The 18483-nt window shown below is 40.1% G+C and overlaps 1 protein-coding gene across 8 annotated transcripts in view; it reads right to left on the bottom strand.

Moving 5' to 3' along the window:
• Positions 1–18483, bottom strand: part of LOC116736667 (unconventional myosin-IXAa-like) — a 155574-nt gene that overhangs the window by 38936 nt on the left and 98155 nt on the right. For all 8 annotated transcript variants that reach the window (XM_032589295.1, XM_032589304.1, XM_032589283.1 and 5 more), the window contains exons 9-11: positions 15656–15745; positions 6086–6202; positions 3945–4079 (exon numbers count right to left, since the gene is read on the bottom strand). In XM_032589295.1, the coding sequence (XP_032445186.1) occupies positions 3945–4079; positions 6086–6202; positions 15656–15745 (342 nt within the window). The remainder of the gene's footprint in view (positions 1–3944; positions 4080–6085; positions 6203–15655; positions 15746–18483) is intronic.

Here is an 18483-nt window from a genome sequence, read left to right as displayed (position 1 = left end):
TTAAAACCAGAACCCAGAAAAATTCTTCCATCTGAGCCACAGGTGGCCGCTGCCAGACGCATCCGATCCAAAAGATCAAGGCGTTGGTCGGTTCCCGTCCAGATGACGTCTTGTACAACTTTACTCAAACAAACACAAATCACTCCAAGTCCGGTCCCGCTCCATCAGGGGCCAGACCGGCCCTGAGCACCATTCCGCCTCAACTGTCATCCTGTAATGTAAACCAGCTTTCAAGCAGCTTGCCAAAAGTTTGGAGTCAAACTCCCCCCTCCGCCCCTTCCAGCGATTTCAAGATAACAAACATGAACTCTGCTGGAACAATGCAGGGCACCAACAGGTGGGTTAAGAGTGCTTCTGCAGCACTTTTCTGCATTTATTTTATCGACGTAACAAAAACAAATGAAAGGTTCATTAAAAGCAGATAATCATCAGAAAGTGGCACAGAGCAACCGACCAGTCAACGATGTTTCACCAGAGGAACGGGTGATAAATCAGGTCACATTTGGTTTGTGCTTTGCATGCGGCGTAACAGACAAAACAGAAAACCGGGACTGGGTTCCAAACTTCCATCAAGGGTACTGGTTTAAAAGACCAGTAATGTAACAAAGCAGGGTGCTAATTATTTCTAAACTACTCATTTATTGTAGCTGAACCGGTTTGATAGAAATGCCAATAGCAGCTTAATGCTTAGATATGTGTGTGTGCGTGTGTACTGAGGCTTGCAGTGCCGGAGGGCCAACAGTCAGAAATGAGACGACCCGGCTGTCGGCACGCAGCGGATTGGCAGTTTTGTGATCTCCACTGACAGGTTACACGCTCATTTACTGCTCTTTTCGCTCCCGCTCGCTCAGGTTTCAGCTAACAGCAACTTGCCAGAGCAGATCAGCTTTTCAGCACGAAGGAGACAAGATCTGACAGCTACTGCGATACAAGCTAGCCGATCGACGATCATCTCCTTGTAGCATCATCATTTATGTTCCCTCTCCCAGGCATTCTTTGTCTCGCTCCTCAGACGGGCTTCTGAACGAAACCCACACACAGATTTACAAGTGGTCTGAAAGATGATGGCACTTCATGAACATAAAACACAGCGATTCACAAAGCGTCTCGTGCTTTGTCACTGTACAACTGCAGAGTACAGTGTGTTTTATTGGGATTTAAATTAAGTATATTGGATTGAAAGGAAACCATGAAATCCCTGAAAATGTAAAAAGTAGAATTAATACTGAGTCGCTAGTAACTTTGCACATCTGGGATTTTGGTTCATTCTTGTTCAGAAAAAAAGTTCAAGCTCAGTCAGACTGAAGACAGAATCTCTGTGGACATCAGTTTCACGTCTCGTCAAGGACGCTCAGTTGGTTTTAGGTCAGGACTTTTTAACATGTGAACATGCACTACTCTACCCCATTCCATTAGCTCCGGCTGTATGTTTAGAGTTTTTCCATCGTCACAGACAGGTAATGTCTGGTTCGGTTCCATCCACGTTGGGCAGTGTTTTCCTCTCTTTGTAGACATAAATATGGGCAGGAACATGGGGAAAGTGGACTGTGAGTGCTCAGAAGCTGTGATCAGCTCTTTGATGATGCCATTTTGTGCGTCTACGTTTGTGCAACCAGTTTCTCTGAAATCTCTCGGTATATTTGTTCGTTGCAGGTCTACTTGACTCCATATGCACCAAGTACCACCTTCACTCATAGAGTGACATAAATTCACTGGAGAATCAACGAAGGCAATCTGTTGCCAAAGAAATTGTTTGCGCACAATGCCTTGCTTGGACCAAGCCCTAAGGTGGTTCCAAAAACCAGAAAGAATGATGCAACTCCGACCCAGTCCGCTTTAACTGAGCTCTGGTTCGTTTACTTAGAAAATCTGGTTGGTTTGGGGAAGTGTGAAAGCACAATCAAACTTTGATGCCGACCAAAAAAAGCAAACTCTGGTCAACCTAAAGACCTGGGTGTCGGTTTGGATGAAGTGAACTCTGGTGCAATTCATATGAATATGTGAATGCCAAACGGACCGGAGACCGCTCTAACAGTAGGAAGTGGACTATAGCGCAGGGCATTCTGGGTAGATACAACCAAAACAAATGTGGGCATCAGAAGCGGGAGAAATGGCTTGTGGTATTTTACCAAAGACAAAAGAGAAAGCCTACATTCGCCAACATCTGACGCCACTCCATTTGTGTTTACAGGTTGTAAAGAAGGAAGTTGCGCTCAGTGTCTTCTTTTGAGGTTTTTGTGATGATTGCTTTAGTGGTTCTTGGTGCAGCGCCACCGGAGGTGAGGAGGGGAACAGGTTGCTCAAGGCGTTTGGATCATTTGACACAGTGCGGTGTGAAAATGTAATAAATGTTGCAATTTCGGTCCCCAATCAAACAGAGTCTACCGAACTATCAGGTGGGAGAAAAAAACTCAAACTCAAGACTTTCAGTTAATGAGTTACAACAGCATTTCATTTCCCTTTGGGATAAATAAAGTATATTTTTAATTGAATTGATAACAACCAAAGAAACCTGTATGGTCTTCACGAAAAACCTGACAAGCTCACAAGGTGAAGAGCAACTAACAGCTGGAATCTGTTTAGCTCTTAGTCATCATCTGAAGGCAACTGGTTGCTTTTTTATTTAGGAGCATCATCGTTAAGGGGGTTAAAAGATTGAGACCACAGAGTTCAGACTAAATGTGTTACCAAAGCCAAGCTGCAGCTAACCTGCCACCCTTTCTACTTGACCTTTTTACCTTTAAGAAAGCTAATCTGACATAGCTGCATATTTACAGAAGAAAGGTATAAATTCATTATTAAGAACAGGAAAATCTTCTGGCTTAGGAGCTTTTCTTTTTGTAGCATGGCAACGCTAAAACACGCTTTCAGGAACGTTTAGACCACAACGGGAGCAAACATTAACAGAACGCCTCTTTGTTCCTTCTGTAGCAACAGATTTTCCTCCCCATACGTTTTGTTGTGTTATTCTTCCTCTCTCAGCGTGGCTGCCTTTGATGCTAGTGCTCTTTATCAACGGCTGCCACCAGAAGGGCACCTGCCCTGACTTTACACATCAAAGTAAGTCCGAAGTCTCTCCTATCTGTCTCTGATTGTGCTGCAGCCGATCCAGAGCTTCTCACTATTCAGGAAGTCGTTCATTCCGACACACCAAGCTCAACTACAGCGGCCTTTCCTTTGAAATGGAGACAAGAGAGGCGGTTCGGCCCCTTTACTCCACCGGCCCAATTTATCACAAACATAAAAGCGTTTCTGAGCAGAGTGCAAGCCGTACAGTGACAGCGATGCATCAAGTGACATCAGTGTGTGTCAAAGTGCCGGAGTCAAACATGGAGGCATGTACAAGTTCAAATCAGTCCATACGTTAGAGCAGGAGGTGAGTCAAGTCAAGCAAGAAAAGTAAGAAAAGAAAAACAGGAGAAAAGTGAAGAATAGGAAAAGAGAAAAGGGACAAAAGAAAGGAAATTGTGAAATACGGCAAGTTAAGGAAAATAGAAAATAGTCTTTAGAAAAATAAAGAAAAGAAGAGAAAAGCTAAAGTAAAGCAAAGGATAGGAATGGATAGCAAAGTTCAAACATGATAAAATAAAACAAGGAGAGAAAAGAGGGTAAGTAGAACAGTAAAAAAAAGGACACAAAGAATGGTTAAGAAAGGAAAGAAAAGTAAAAGAAACGGTAAAGACCAAAGATAAAGTAAAAGAGAAGGAAAAGTTACGAAAACAAGACAAGAAATGAACGTAAGTATGACAAGTATTGGTAAAAGAAAAAAAAAATCAAGAAATAATGAAGAAAACTAGAAAAAGTATAGGTTAGAATAACATAGAAGAGGAAAGGAAAGCTAAATCAAATAGATAAAAACAAGGAACTGAAAACAGTGAAATTGTCGAGCAAAATCGAGAAAAACATTTTAAAAAATCAAATATGAAGGAGAGCTAATCCTGAACCTGTTCCAACTTGAAGATGTGTTGGTTGAAGTAGTGTTGGAGGCGCTCGTTAGCGAAGTTGATGCAGAACTGTTCGAAGCTGTTGTTCTCATAATCCTCGAAGCCGAAGATGTCCAGCACTCCTATGGAGAGGATCTGCAGGAAAAAAATTAACAAAATGAAATAAAATAAAAAGTTAAAGAATGAAAACAAACAGATCAGACATTTTTCAACTTATAGAGTTTGGTAGAATATGTTCCAACACTGCAAACATCAGAAAAATGTATGGTGCTTTATGATCGTCTGGTGCTTTTTTACTTGGATGATTTTAATGGTGCGTTTCTTTTTCTTTTTTTTTTCTACTCTGTTCTTTACAGCCCCCGCTCTGCAGTTTGCTCTGTGGACGTCAGGTAGATTCATGCAGTCATTTATCACTCCCACCTCCGAGAGGCAGTCACTCGGAGAATGCCTTTAATTATGAAATGGACTACATAAGCTGTTTCCAATTTCATTTCACTTACTTTAATTCTATCTGTCCATGTTTTATTTCTCTCTCAAGGCCAGCTTTTGTTTTTTCAAAACCGAAAACACACACAAACACAGGTTGAACATATAAACTCAACGGGAGAACCGTGACCTTGACACAAAGTGCAACCTCATTGGCTCCAGATACACACACACACACACACACGCGCGCACGCACGCAGATGATGTCAGTGCACACACACTACACTGTAGGGAGTAAAATGAGCTGAGGGGAACTTGATGCCATCTGCCCAAATGCCCCTGGCACAGACTGATGAATGCATACACACACACACACACACACACACCCCCACTCGCATACACACGCCCATACACACACACGGTTTCTAATTTGTTAGATGCTCCCACTGGGCACGCCTTGCCAGCTGCCAATCCAACATGCACACCACAAAGAGGATGACGAAAAACCAGAGAAATAAAACGCCAACAGACAGGAGGACGAAACAACCAGGCTGACATCTAAATGCTTCTCCATCAATGTGTTAGACTGATTGTACAGCACAAAACACAACTACGCCCTATTACACAAACGCTGCAACGTGACATCACGCGCACAAGATCCCGCCCCCCCAGCTGTCAAGTTGTCTAGGAGCTAAATCTTAAATGTGTGTAATATATAAAAGAACTAATTGCTGCAAATCAAGTCAGTGAAATGTTTTACTTAAAAAAAATAAGCATAGGGAGAAGGAAGTAGGCTAGCCATGCTAGCTTGACTTTGACAAACGTAACAAGTAGATGTGCTGCAGAACTCAGTGTTTTTCAGTTCAGTTAGAAAAGCGAAAAGAAAAAAGGCGACGCTACACAGCAAAGTTAAAATCTCTTATCTAAATACCCAGAGAAAGGCAGACGAATGGGAACTTATTTGGGCACATGTTACAAAAACAGTCTATAATTTTTGATAATTATCGACTTCTGGAAATTTGTTGCAATTTTTAAAGAAAAATATGTTTTTTTTAATCTGTCTTTAAGTTTTAAAATGAAGATAAAGTTAAAACTTTAGCAGAAAAGAAGATGGAAACTTTTTTTCTGTGGGATGTTGAAATTAGTTTACAACTTTGTGAAAACAATATTTAAAACAATATCAGTAGTATTTTTAATATAATTCATGGAAAATCTAATTCCTGAAAAACTGAATTTGTTATGGAATTTATTTTTAAAGCTTTAGCTGATTTAAACCAGAGTTATTAAGAGCCACAAGTTGCAGACCTTTTCAGAGGTCTGAAGGTTTTGCTTATGCTTCTTTCATAAGGAATCACAACTTGATTCCTTATGAATCAACTAATTTCAGCTGTGATTTTGCAGCAATATGATGAATGTGCATAAATAAAAAAGAGTATTGCCTACTGGTGTGCTACAGTACAATAAAACATGCAAATGATACAACGCCCGTTGGAAGTACTGCTGTGGTCATGTGTGGTCAGCAGTAAAAGCTCAGTGGGTTCATCTCAGTCTCATTTTACTTCCTGCATCAATTATCCATGTTCCAGTGAACAATGAAAAGCACATTGTCGTAAAGTGGGTGACAAAGTAACTTCGTGGTTCCACTTCTGTTCCAGGCCTGATTCTGTAGTTATGTATCCGCATCAGGAGGCGTCGGTTCGGGTTTTTGAGCCCACCTTTGAGCTGTCCTCCAGGTCCTTGTTGTTGAGCAGGGCGTGGTTCGTCCTGAACACGATCCAGTCAAACAGCGCGCTGTACAGAGACTTGGCCATCGAGTCTCTCACTGTGTTGGCCTAAAAACAGATTCATAAGGTTAGTTTCTTTTAAGCAGGAACACACATAAACTAGTGTTGGTTGAATGATTTTGTTTGAAATCATTTGACGTTCTAAGGGTTCAACAAAAAGTCTGTATTGGTTAAAAAAAAAACTCTAGGAGTTAAATCACAAATCTTAATCTTTGATAGGCCGGTCATAATAACGAATCTTATTGGATGATAAATTGTCTAATATTTGCAATAAACAATTACATTGTCACTTTTTGAGACCATTTTCAACTAATATAATAATAATCATGGCATATCAATGTGAGTACACCCTCTCAAAAATCAAAAAACCTCAATGTCTAAAGATCATTTAACACCGGAAAACACTTTAAATATCCAAAATACATAAAACAACACTAATTTAAAAGACTGATGAAGTCTTTTCAACCAAAGTTGCTCTTCAAAAAATATCATTCAGCTTTGACAGGGAAAACAGGCAAAAGTGGCAGGTATTGCAAACTAACTAACTACTTCGTACCGGGTGTCAAATGTTTGCAGTGTTTCTCAAAATGGTGGCTTTTCAACACTGTTAAAGGGTAGAATCACTTCGATCATTTCCACGTGGAAATGATCGTTCTCATTTTAATTTATCATGCGATTTATCGACTCATTGCTTCTTGTGACAAGCTTCATCTTTGATTTACCAACCCAAATGCTCTGCACTTCAACATGGCTGGCTAAAGCGGTCCTTAATAAACCAGAACATTTTCCAACATTAACACCCTACAGTAGTTTACCCTGCTAGCTAGCTGCAGACATCCACATCCCCACAGCAAACCAGAAAGCTTTGTCACTTCTCCGTAATGTTTCTCTTACATGATGAATCGACTGATCCATTCATTCCTTTCGAGGGCTGAGTTTTCACAGCGCCTCTGTTCTGACAGAAGAACACAGAGACCAGCTGTGCAACCCAGAAAACACTTTTCATTCGGATCTGTTCACAAGAAGCGGTCGGCCTGAGAGATCAGGCCTACGGAAGAACATGTGCACAAAGAAACGGAAACAAAGATGCACGACGGATCCAACCCATGTTTTCTTTCTCTCCTCTAGAAGTGAATCAGCGGGACACAAGCTGTGGAGGGACGGGAGGAAGAAAGGTCCCAGTGAGTCAACCGACGGGACTGAACCACGGAAAGTAACGGTCTGAAAAAAAGCAATTTACCGTCAGACCAGTGGTCATTATTTCATGGGTAACGGATGATTTAAAAAAAGTCTTTTGGCTCATTGTGGCACATTTACTTTACTGGTTTATTAATGTGCACTTTTCCTATTAGAAGTAGTTAAACAATAGCAAAAAAAACAACAAAAAGATCCAAATTTACTCAAATGCTAAACAAATTTAAAAAGTAGGACAGTAAAATATTTGAGTCTTTCCTTTCAGTCATGACTCGCTACTTTATATAGGCTTAGCTTAACTGCATAGATCATAATATTTATTTCTCAATATCATAATCGTGTTACTTGTTTTTGCTCCAGAGAGAATCACCAGGTTTGTCTAACATTCTTTATTTACCAAAACTTTAGACATTAGAATGTCAACAGTGTTGTCATTTCCAAACTTTGACAAAATATTTCTGCAAAACAAATATCAAAAATCCTACTTTCGTTAGCATTATCATTAGCATTAGAATGAGTAAAATCTGGAGTCCTCAAGGCTCAATCAGATTTATATTTATGGTTTTTATCAATGTTTTTTTTTTTTCATAGTTCTCTTTTTCCTGGCACTGTATCTTGTTTTAATGAAAGAGCCTGAAATGTAAGATAAACCACATCAAGAATTAAACAGAAGTGTGAGAAACAGAGCGCTTATTTAAAAAGGGTCTTCAAATAACCATTCTTATATTTGCTAAAACTTTACAAATATGAGAAAGTCAACAGACCTTTACCAATTAAAAACCATTCTTTAGTTAGCATTAGCACCAGGACAAGTTAAATACGGTGTCCCTCAAGGCTCATCTCTGAGACCTGCTTCAATCAGATTTTAATGCATGGTTTTCTAAAGGTTTTTTAAAAACATAAAAACGAAAGTTTCCCCATTTCCTTGAAGTGGACGCACTCATCCCAATGACGTAGCGTTTGTCTAAAATAGGGAACCTGACATGAAGGATAAAACGCATCTAGGATTAAGTGGAAGTTCGAACAACAGAGACAGCTCATTTAACGACATGTCTTCAGTAAGCAATAAAAGAAATGTTTTTTTTATTGCTTACTGCAACTGCGCTGAAGCTCCAGTGCAGGTGCTCCACCTTTAAATGACTCCCAGACAAGAGCAGTCAGCTGTCATGATGAAGTAAAACTGCACTTTTAAGAGCCGTCTCTGCGCTCCTGCATTATTGATCGCTTCAGATATTTTTAGTCGACATCTCTGAACCAACACGGTTATGCAAGATTATTATAAATAATTTAACGCTTAAAAAAAAACAAAAAAAAAAACGAATCGCATTCTGGATGCCACAGTGGGACTGCCGGTTTGGTAGATTGGATGTGGCATGCTCACTGAGCACGTACCATCGCTGTGTTTCACTATGTAATTTAATTATTCAACACATCGGGAACAGCCGAGAACCAGGAAGCAACAAGGCTGGAAACAAACGGTTTTTGCTAGAAAAACATACAGAACATTAAAAAAAACCCCAAAAAACAGAGGACTCCATAAGAGACAACTGTAAACATGGAATGGTTGTAGCCGGTGAACCAGCTCCTGCTGGTATTTGTAATTATATGGCTCTGGGAGGGGAAGTCATTTGTCTCTGTCTCTGTTTCCACCCTTTTCTTTTTCCTCTGTCTGAGAGTCAGCGGGGGTGTTGAGCAGCAGCATGAGTTCCCTCTGCACGTGGCCTGGAGGCTTCCTCGCTGCCAGGTGATTTGGGCTCGTTTCGCTTGGAGGAGGGCGATGCGGACTGAAAGTTTCATCGCGGTATTTTGTGGAACTACTGCGATAACGATAAAAGTGACGACAAAAAACATTTATTACTTCTTTTTGAGGCAACTGCACTCCTCCCTTTTCCAATGCGCTTCTTTAAGACACCAGTCATGTAAAATAATGCGATTTATTTCACTAAACACGGTAAATTCTTCTAATCATCTTTTCAAATTCATGAATGCTTTCATTGACAAACAAAGAAGAAAATAGCACAAATAACAATACAGATAACAGCAACAGTTTTGGTGGGTTTCAAATGTCATTAATTGGATTTTATTGTGACAACGATAAATCAAAACTCTTATCATGATGGGAAATTTATCTCGATAAACGATACAATAAAATCCCACGCATAGTTTCACCACAATTAGCATGTTTTCATTTGGTATTCAAGAGTCTGTTCTTGAATACAGACTCTGTATCAAGAACAGAGTCAGTAACTAAATCAGTAAGATTGTTCATTTGCAAATGGTTAAGTTAGAGTCAGAAAATGTATAACTGTGTAAAAAAGTGAAACAAAGACCACAGTTGGTCGTTTTACTGGTTTTCCAAAGATGATATGTAATTTTACAACCAATGTTTCTGAAACAACAAGAGCCGTCGAGTCGAGCCTGCTAGAAACAGAAAGTACTTCTATATATGGATGTTGCCGCCACTCTCTACGGCTGAAGGCAAATGACAGATTTTTCTTTCAGCTGAAACACTTCCAAGAGAAGGGAACTTTGATGCAAAGACCATATTTTTCAAAACATGGCTGAGTTTCAAGGAAGCAAAGAAGTTGGGAGAAAGTGGGAGTTTCTGACGCTCACCACAGAGCGCTTGTAAACACCTAAAGAAGACTCCGGTTTGCTAGGTCTCCAAACGACATTTCCCATGAAAAATCCACAAATATCTTCACTTTGCAATTTGAGATGTAAACTTTGTTATCACTCCAATTGTCTACGTCAGCCATTAATTTCTAAGTTTGTCGGTACACACTAAACATGGTGACTGATTTTTGCTTGATTTGTTTCCCCACGCCGCACACCTTCATTTAGCCTCCAAGAAAAGGTTAAACCAAGTTTCCAACCCCAGTCATGATTATTGATTGTCTGACAACTTTAGGCACGTAGAAAGGTATGTAAATATACTTATATGGGAGCAGAAACACATTTAGTTTGTGGTTGACTTCTTATAAAACAACGTAAAAAGCCTAACAAGACGTGAGTAAAAGTTGTCAATGCTAAACTAAACTGAACTAGTGATTGGTAAATGTACATATTATCTTGTTTTCACACATGAATGTTAGAGGTTTGCTCTCCACTCAGGTCTTTCTAGAGGAAGCTAAAAACAGTCAGATTTTAAAAATAAGCGCGAGGTGCACAGGAAGTGATGCAAACAGTCTGTGGTAAGAATCGCCTCCTGTTCTTCACAGGAACTCTAATGCGGTCGATGGCGCGCCTCAATAACTATTATTATACTGACATTAAGAGCATCTTTTAATGGATCCACAATATCTCACAAGCTCTAATACATCAGCAGATGAACAGCTATGTTCAAACACTCCAATACACCAGTGATGTTTCACAGGAAACCTTTTTGAAGCTGGCAGGAAAATTACCGATTGAGAGGAAAAAATTTAACTCTGACGCATTCTCTCTCTCAGGTATGAAAACAAGGATTTTCATACCTGGCTGCCATGGCGATGTGCGCTCAGAATAACTAAATGTGGATAAACATTTTTTTTGCCAGTAAAAGTATGAAAAAGTTGCTGTATCAGCATAATGTTGTCTGGTAAATTAAGATGTAAAGGTGACTGCTCTTATCTCAAACACATCATTAAGAAGTCTTAAATTAATTATTCAAATATTAAGGTTTTAAAATCTCTTAAATTAATTAAAATATCTGCAATTTGGCCTTCAAAATGTTAATCACAGGTCTTAATTTTTTCTGTAGCAGTTTAATATCACATATTCTCATGTATGTAATTTTTTATTTTTTCCCGCAGGACTTTTGTGTCAAGCAAAACTTTGGGTCGTGCACACACACACGTTTATTGGCTCTCTGAGACGATGTGGTTGTGGCTAAAGGTAACTAGCTGCTAATATACCTCTGGTAGGTCGCAGACTAGCTAGCAAATGTATATTAGCAACAATATTAACAATAGATCCCAATATTGCTAATATTGTTCGGATATATTAGCAACAAAGCTAGCTAGCGGGCTGGTTAGTTGAGCTGTGTCTATTAAGTGTAAAGGTTCAAAACCGTCTTGCGACAATATTCTTGCACTAAACAAACATTCTGAGCATCTTACGACAACGCTGGCTAACGCTAGCATCTAGCATGTAGCTTCTAGCCGGTACAAAGCTAAAGGAATATTACTGCTTTTTCTTTTTAAAGAATTCCAGTATTTATTTATCTAAAATACTTAGCCTACTTAGATTTATAAAGCAGTTTTAAATAACTGGAGTTCTGACAAGCAAAGTTAATTGAGGAACCAAGTCCATCTGCCCATCTTACTACACAGTGAAAGGGAGGCGAAAAATAATCTCCAAAGTGTGCTACGAGAGAGTTCTGTCAAAGATTTCAGCGTGACGTTTGCATCTGAAGTAAAGATGAATTTATTTGAAGTCTTTATATATTTTTACCAGGAGCGGTGCTAAATATAGAGTGTACCGAACATTACTGAGACAGGACAGGACAGTTTAACCTGACTCAACAGCAGGCTGCCTGATCGACTCAGCCAGTTTTGAGCTTCTTGGCTAAAGTTCGGGAAATGCCGAGCTCTGCCGAGGTTCATGTGCTCACACTCTGGACACCCTGTCCAAATCTCCCTGAGACAATGTGGGTGGATGGGACAGCTGCCTAGCACACTTTCTCAAACATTCTTATCCAAGTAGGAAGAAATTATTTCTGAGAAGAGACCGCAACTGTTGCCAGGTTCTTTTTTTTTTTCTCCCCCCACGTTTCCTTTGTATAAAAACAGGCGTGTTATGGATTCCACAGGTGGCCTCCACTCGCTCCCACGGCCCTCGGTCAAACCGGGGCAAACTTTTACTTTCGTTACTCCTGAAGTGAGTTTCATCTCTTCGTCAGGACCGGTTTGAATGTCTGTTTTAATATAATCTGTCTTCTGTGTATGATCTGATTCGTGCCAGTTGGCCTCTTTTTATTTTGGGGGGATTTTACACACAATGACTATATTATCAACAAGGAGATGCAGTTTCCTCTTTGCACTCCAGATTATCCAGAGTCCTGGTTTCTTCTTATGTTCTCCTCAGTTCAGCCCAGAGGTCTCCCTATGTTGCCACTGCCAAATTGAAGGGAGTCTCTGTGTCGCATCCTATTTATTCCCCAGGGAAACAAAAGGTCAAAAAGTTAGTCATGCTAACCCTAAAGCCACATTAGTTCTGCTATTGCTAAAGCGCTAAACCTGGAAGCTAATGCTAAAGCGCCAACTTCGATTCACATTTTATCTGCCCTTGATAGGTTATATCTTTAATGTATTTAGATATTGTATTTGTGTATGTTTTATTTTATTTCTGTATACTTCTTTTTTGAAATAATGTTATTGGGAGGGAAAAAGAGAGAGAACAGTGATTCTTGAGAAGAGGGACAAAACAGGTCCTATGGATAAAGCACAAAATTTGAATAAAATATACACAAAATCTAATTTTTAAAAAAATATCTGACTAAACTAACCTGGGCCATGTCAGCACAACAATGTATATTTTCCTGGTGTTTGCTGAATATTTTTGATTTTAAACATTGTAGTAGGTGGATGGTGTCTTTACAATCCCTTGTCCTGGAGCAGAACTCAATACATTATAATAGTTTAAAACAAATAAAGGAATACTATGATAATATATTATGACAATTAAGTATAAGTATTGAAATGAATAATTATAAAAGTATCAATAAATTGAATAAAAAATCATTTTTATATATTTTCCAACTCCATTAAATTTTGTCTCAAGTTTTTGTCAACACCGTCAGACATAAAAAGAATGTAAAAAAATCAGGCATTATTGGGGGGCATCAGAACTTCTGAGGACCCCATGACCTCTTCCATTCTCTTCCTTTGCTAAGAGGGCTAGGCAGCTCTAGTTAGCTTATGTTATTCTTTAGTTTTTTCTTCTGTTTTACTCCTAAGTTGTTCGTCACAACCATTATGTGTCAACACCATAATTGACAATTTACAAAATTTTGATGAAATTTTGTGAAATAAATGCTTAATTTTAGTAAACTGTAAAGATTTCATGGACCTGATGAGCTACAATATGGCCTCCTTCAGAGTAACATCATATAAATTGAGGTAGTTTGGCATTTCGTCAACTCCGTCAGATTTTAACCGACAGTGTGACTCTTTCAGTGATAGTTTTGACAAATCTCACTTAAATGTGCAGTTAATTCATTTTAATGTATTTTACATAAATGGTATTACTTCACATGTATCAAGTATTTCCTTTTACTCACTAGTTTGTCATAACCTTCAGTTCTGTGTCAACTCCATCATGCACTGTCAACTCTGTCAGATGGACTTTATGTTGTTTTTTGTATTAAATAATATTTCTTTTGTTTCTTGAGAAGCATTTGTCTGAGAAGAAATATCAGTAATAGGGTTATTAAAACATAATGTTAGATTTATTTTTGTCAGAAGGTGTTGACAAAGTTCTGGGTCAGGTCCATTAAAAATTTAATTTTCAAAAAAAATGTTGCAACTGAGAGCCTGCACCTTGGCATCTTTACATTTCCAAAACATTATTTGTCACATTTGTATACATAAGCTTGAGGAATAATTTAAAAAATTGCTTTATTTTGTCCAACTTCTCAAGAATCACTGAGAATAAAATAAAAGGAAACAGAATTGTAAAGAGTCATCATCCCCTTCAAAGTAAAAGCATGAATATAAAGGGGGTCTCAAACTCCAGTCCTCGAGGGCCGCAGTCCTGCAACTTTTAGATGTGCCTCTGCTGCACCACACCTGAACAGAATAATTAGGTCATTAAGGCTCTGGAAAACTGATCTACACAAGGAGGAGGTCATTAAGTCATTTCATTCCAGTGTTTTGTACCTGTGGCACATCTAAAAACTGCAGGACTGCGGCCCTCGAGGACTGGAGTTTGAGACCCCTGGAAGAGTGCTCAAACAGTTGATGAGCAAAACTTTAATGCAAATGTCAAACTTTATTCAACTGAAAGTTTTCAAAAATTAGCGCTTTGGAAATTTGTATTTAGAGGTAGTCAAGTGCGCTAAACAGTTTCAAAGTTAGCAAAAGCGCTAAGTGAAACATTAGCTCCGCTGCTAGCGAATTAGCAGAAGTGTGCCCACCACTGTTTACTACGAATCAGAAATTCCTTGAAACTCCAACTACGCTGAAGAAGTAAAACACAGGATAGTGTGAAAAAAATTAAAAATTCCCAATATTTTTCACTATAACTATGCAAGAACCAAATTATTTTTCTACATTTTTCAGCTTGAGACCAAGTTAGTGCAATAAAAGATACATTTATTACAAACTTAATAACACATCTTTACAAGGGGCGCTAATGAATATGCCCAGCAATCTAAATCAAATAACAGACCACTGTTCTAGTATTTTTTATTATTATTATTAATTTTGTGCCTCTATCTCACTCGCTCTATTTTCTAGCCAACACCCTCACCATGAGAACCTTTCTCATGAGAGGCCTCGGTACAAAGTTTATCACAGAGGCCACTCTCACACACACACAGTACAGAAGGTCACATTTCTGATCAAATCGTCAGAGCCTCTGCTACGCGCCGCTTTGGAAAAAGTGAATTTGTGTCCGACCGATGGAGACGGAGAGAGAGACAAACACACTGAACAAGAATCTGGTTTCTGGCTTCTGTGCTGTATATTCCAGTGGAGGTTGCACATTCCTAAGAAAAGAGCACATGACTATGGTGAGGTGTGTGTGTGTGCATGTGTGTGTGTGTAGGGGGGGATGATAGGAGAAACTATTGTTGAGCTAAATTGTAGCACATGGCTAACAGGCAATCTACATGTAATGTCTGCTTCCTCAGACAAAAGACCCAGCAGCCACAAACATGAGCTCAGGTTCTCCGTCTTCAGACCGTTCAGCAGCAGAAGGATAAACAGAGAGAGCTGAACGTTAATGTTCAGTGATAATCGTCACCAGAGTCGATCTGGGTCAACCAAGGCGCCCAGGAGGTTTAATATTGCACAGACTGCGGATCCAGAGGGCTGCATGGGCTGGTGTTTAGGAACACCACCGCTGCTTTACTCCACAGGAAACAGGAAGTTGCAGAGGAAGAGACCCCCATCAAAGAGACCGAGAGGCAGCGGGGGCCGGGGGAATGCCACAACAAAACTCCTTAGACAAGCACCGAGTCTTTGACACACCGACTACTAATCTCCCCTACAGTTTATAATGAAATGTTGCTGCATTTAAACTCTTTTCGGTTCTTGGTGGTGATACCAGGAACGTGTTGTGCCGCCATGACGGTGGTGCTGCTGTGTTTACAGAAAGAATCACCTCTGCTAGTTTGTAGGGAACGATGAGCCTCTCGCCAACGGTCACCGTCTTCCTGGTCGTCAGGGCTTCAAGTAGCATTTCCTCTTTCACCTGGAAAACAAACAGTGATGAATAAAACAAGCCCCGACTTTAATGCGTTCTATTTGGATTTGATAAGACAGAAAATAAAGAAGCATGTAATTGTTCACCAATTGCAGCTGTGAGTCTATTGACTTTACTTTTATGTTTCTAAAAGCTTTGCATCAATACTGGTTGACATTGCTGCCCTGCCCTTAAGGAAATGAAAAGCATCTCTGAGCATCAACATTAGCATCTCTGTAAAGGATTCTAGACTGGGCTTTGACTGGTCCGTTCTAATGACGATGCTTTGATATAAACCAGATGTGGGCAACTTGGGATCCAGTGTCCTGCAGGATTTTAGACGTTTCCCTTCGTGAGTACCTGAAAACAGAGGCTGAATTCACACCGGTTCCGTTTAGTTTGCTCTAATCGATTTGCAGTTCGATTGCCTAGAAAGTCCAGTTTGTTTGGTGAGGTGTGAACGCGTAATCGAACTGATGTAGACCGAAACAAAGAACTCTGGATCCGCCTATGCCTATCTCTGCCCAGTTGAAGTGAACTCTGGTGCGGTTCGAATCCATGTGTGAACGGAAGCGGATCAGAATCCACTCCAGAGGCAGGAAGTGGACTGCAGCACAAGGCATTCTGGGTAAATACAACCAAACAAACATGTGAGCTAGTGAGAGAAACGGGTCATGGTCATTTCCCAAAGGCAAAAGAGAAATCCAACAACCTCTGAAATCTGACGCTACTTCATTCTTGTTTACATTTTCTGAAGAAGGAAGTTGTGCTCAGCTTCTTCTTCAGAGGTTTTTGTGTCGTTTCTTTCAGTGGTTCTAGGTGCAGCGCCACCACAGGCGAAAGGGGGTGAACAGGTTTTTCAAAGGAATTGAATCATTTGACTCAGTGAAAGAGAATCACACCAGCTGACAATATAGCAAATGTAACCGAGTTTACCGGACCATCAGGTGTGAAAACACCCAGATTCTCCCATCTGCAGCTCCTCCAGCGTGGTGAGTAGGCAAAATAGCTAAATCGTGATTCTCTTTTAGCTTTAGGTTTTTATCGTGTCTCTATCATTGTGATTTTCACATGAAATGGCATCAAAGGCAGTTCTTTCCATATCCGTCACCATCGTGACCCTTAACGTCACGCTGAGGGTCATTAAGGGTCACATTAACGACCCTCAACCCGAGCCACAGCGCTTCCATCTAATGCCGCTGACCGAGATTAGCCTGCTAGCGCTGCTCTGTGCGCACATAGGACAATTGAATGTGGCCTGCGGCGGACTGGGCCCAGACGACGGGGGCCACAGTGGGAGCAGCAGATGTCACCGCACACATCTCCTCTATCAGCAGGGATTATGGGAGAGAGACCAGCTGCTGCTGCTGCTGCTCAGCCTCCGCGTGTTTGTGTGGACACATCTCTGATGTCTTCATGTAAGAAACGGAGTGTGTTGGCATTTTAGTTCACGCCATTAGGGGTCCATTTTGGTGAAGGGGTTTGATAGGGACAGGAGTCGGTTGAGGACACTGGAGGAGTGTATGTGGGTGTTGGTGTGTGTGTGTGTGGAGTAAGTAAATCACAGGGGGTGGTATAATCAGACTTCATTTCACACTGCCTGGTAATCCCTCGGCTAGGAGCAAAGCCTATTCTGCTTGCCGGTGATTGGTCTTTAGACGCTACGTTTCCGAGTTTTTGTTGCCTGGTAACAGGCTTAGCGTTCTGCCATCATCACCACCCTAATAGCTCAACACTCAGGAGTTTTACAAGCTCTGGTTTGGAGGTTTTGTTTCAAGTCTTTCCAAAGTCTTTTGAACTCCTTGAATCAAGAGCAACCCTATATCTCACGGATGCTACGTGTCACCGGTCTGGTTTTCAGTCTGCACTGAAACCATTTTTGCCAATCACTCAACTTCAAACCTGTGATCTAGTTTGACAGCCATCCGCTGGCCCACACGAGCCACACTTCCTCTTCCAGATTTGCCTCCACAGGAAGCAGGAAGTCCAAGTCAACTCCATTTACCTCAGTTTTTACTCTCCCAGAATGAAAAAAAAAGCCCCCTGGTTCACATCCGCTTGACACATTGAACCAAAACGAACGACTCGTGAGTTTTAAGTTGCAGAAAACAGCCACTTATCCCACCCGGTACCAGGCAAAACGCCGCAAAAATAAACCCATAATGTATCAATAGAACACCCTGCCTGCTCACAGACAATCTTTCTACTCTTATCCTGAATTAGAAGATGGGATTGCGCATTAAAAAAAAAAAATCTTTAATGTTGATTTCACTTTGTTGTGTTTCTAAGGGATAATTCTTGTTTTTCCACGTCAGTACAAGTTATAATGGGGTTTTCTCAGGTCAGGTTTGGTTTGCAGCTCGGAGCAATATGTGGAAAAAAATCAAGATGCAACCAGTTCTTAAAGCTCAGGACACATGTAAAGTTGGCTTTGGTTGTGATTGAACAAAAAAGGATTGTCGTACACCAATCAATCAGCCAGTGACTGAAACTTGACAAAATGCTGCTGTATTTCAGTCAAGCGTAGCAAAAATGGGGAAATTTCTGTTGTCATTCTAGTACAATGGTCATGAATCATAGTTCAAAGAAAAATATTAGCTTTTGTTTTTACTTCTGATGTTTTTCTTCTTGTTTCACTAATAAATGTTTCTAGATAATTTAACATTTTTTACTATAAGACAAAGGTCACCTGAGTGAAAAGAAAATGTAGTTTTCATTTATAAAAAAGGAAAAAGGAAATCCAAACC

This window comes from Xiphophorus hellerii, chromosome 2, assembly GCF_003331165.1.
Source record: "Xiphophorus hellerii strain 12219 chromosome 2, Xiphophorus_hellerii-4.1, whole genome shotgun sequence".
Taxonomy (NCBI): Eukaryota; Metazoa; Chordata; class Actinopteri; order Cyprinodontiformes; family Poeciliidae; genus Xiphophorus; species Xiphophorus hellerii.
This window is presented reverse-complemented; position numbering and strand designations above follow the sequence as displayed.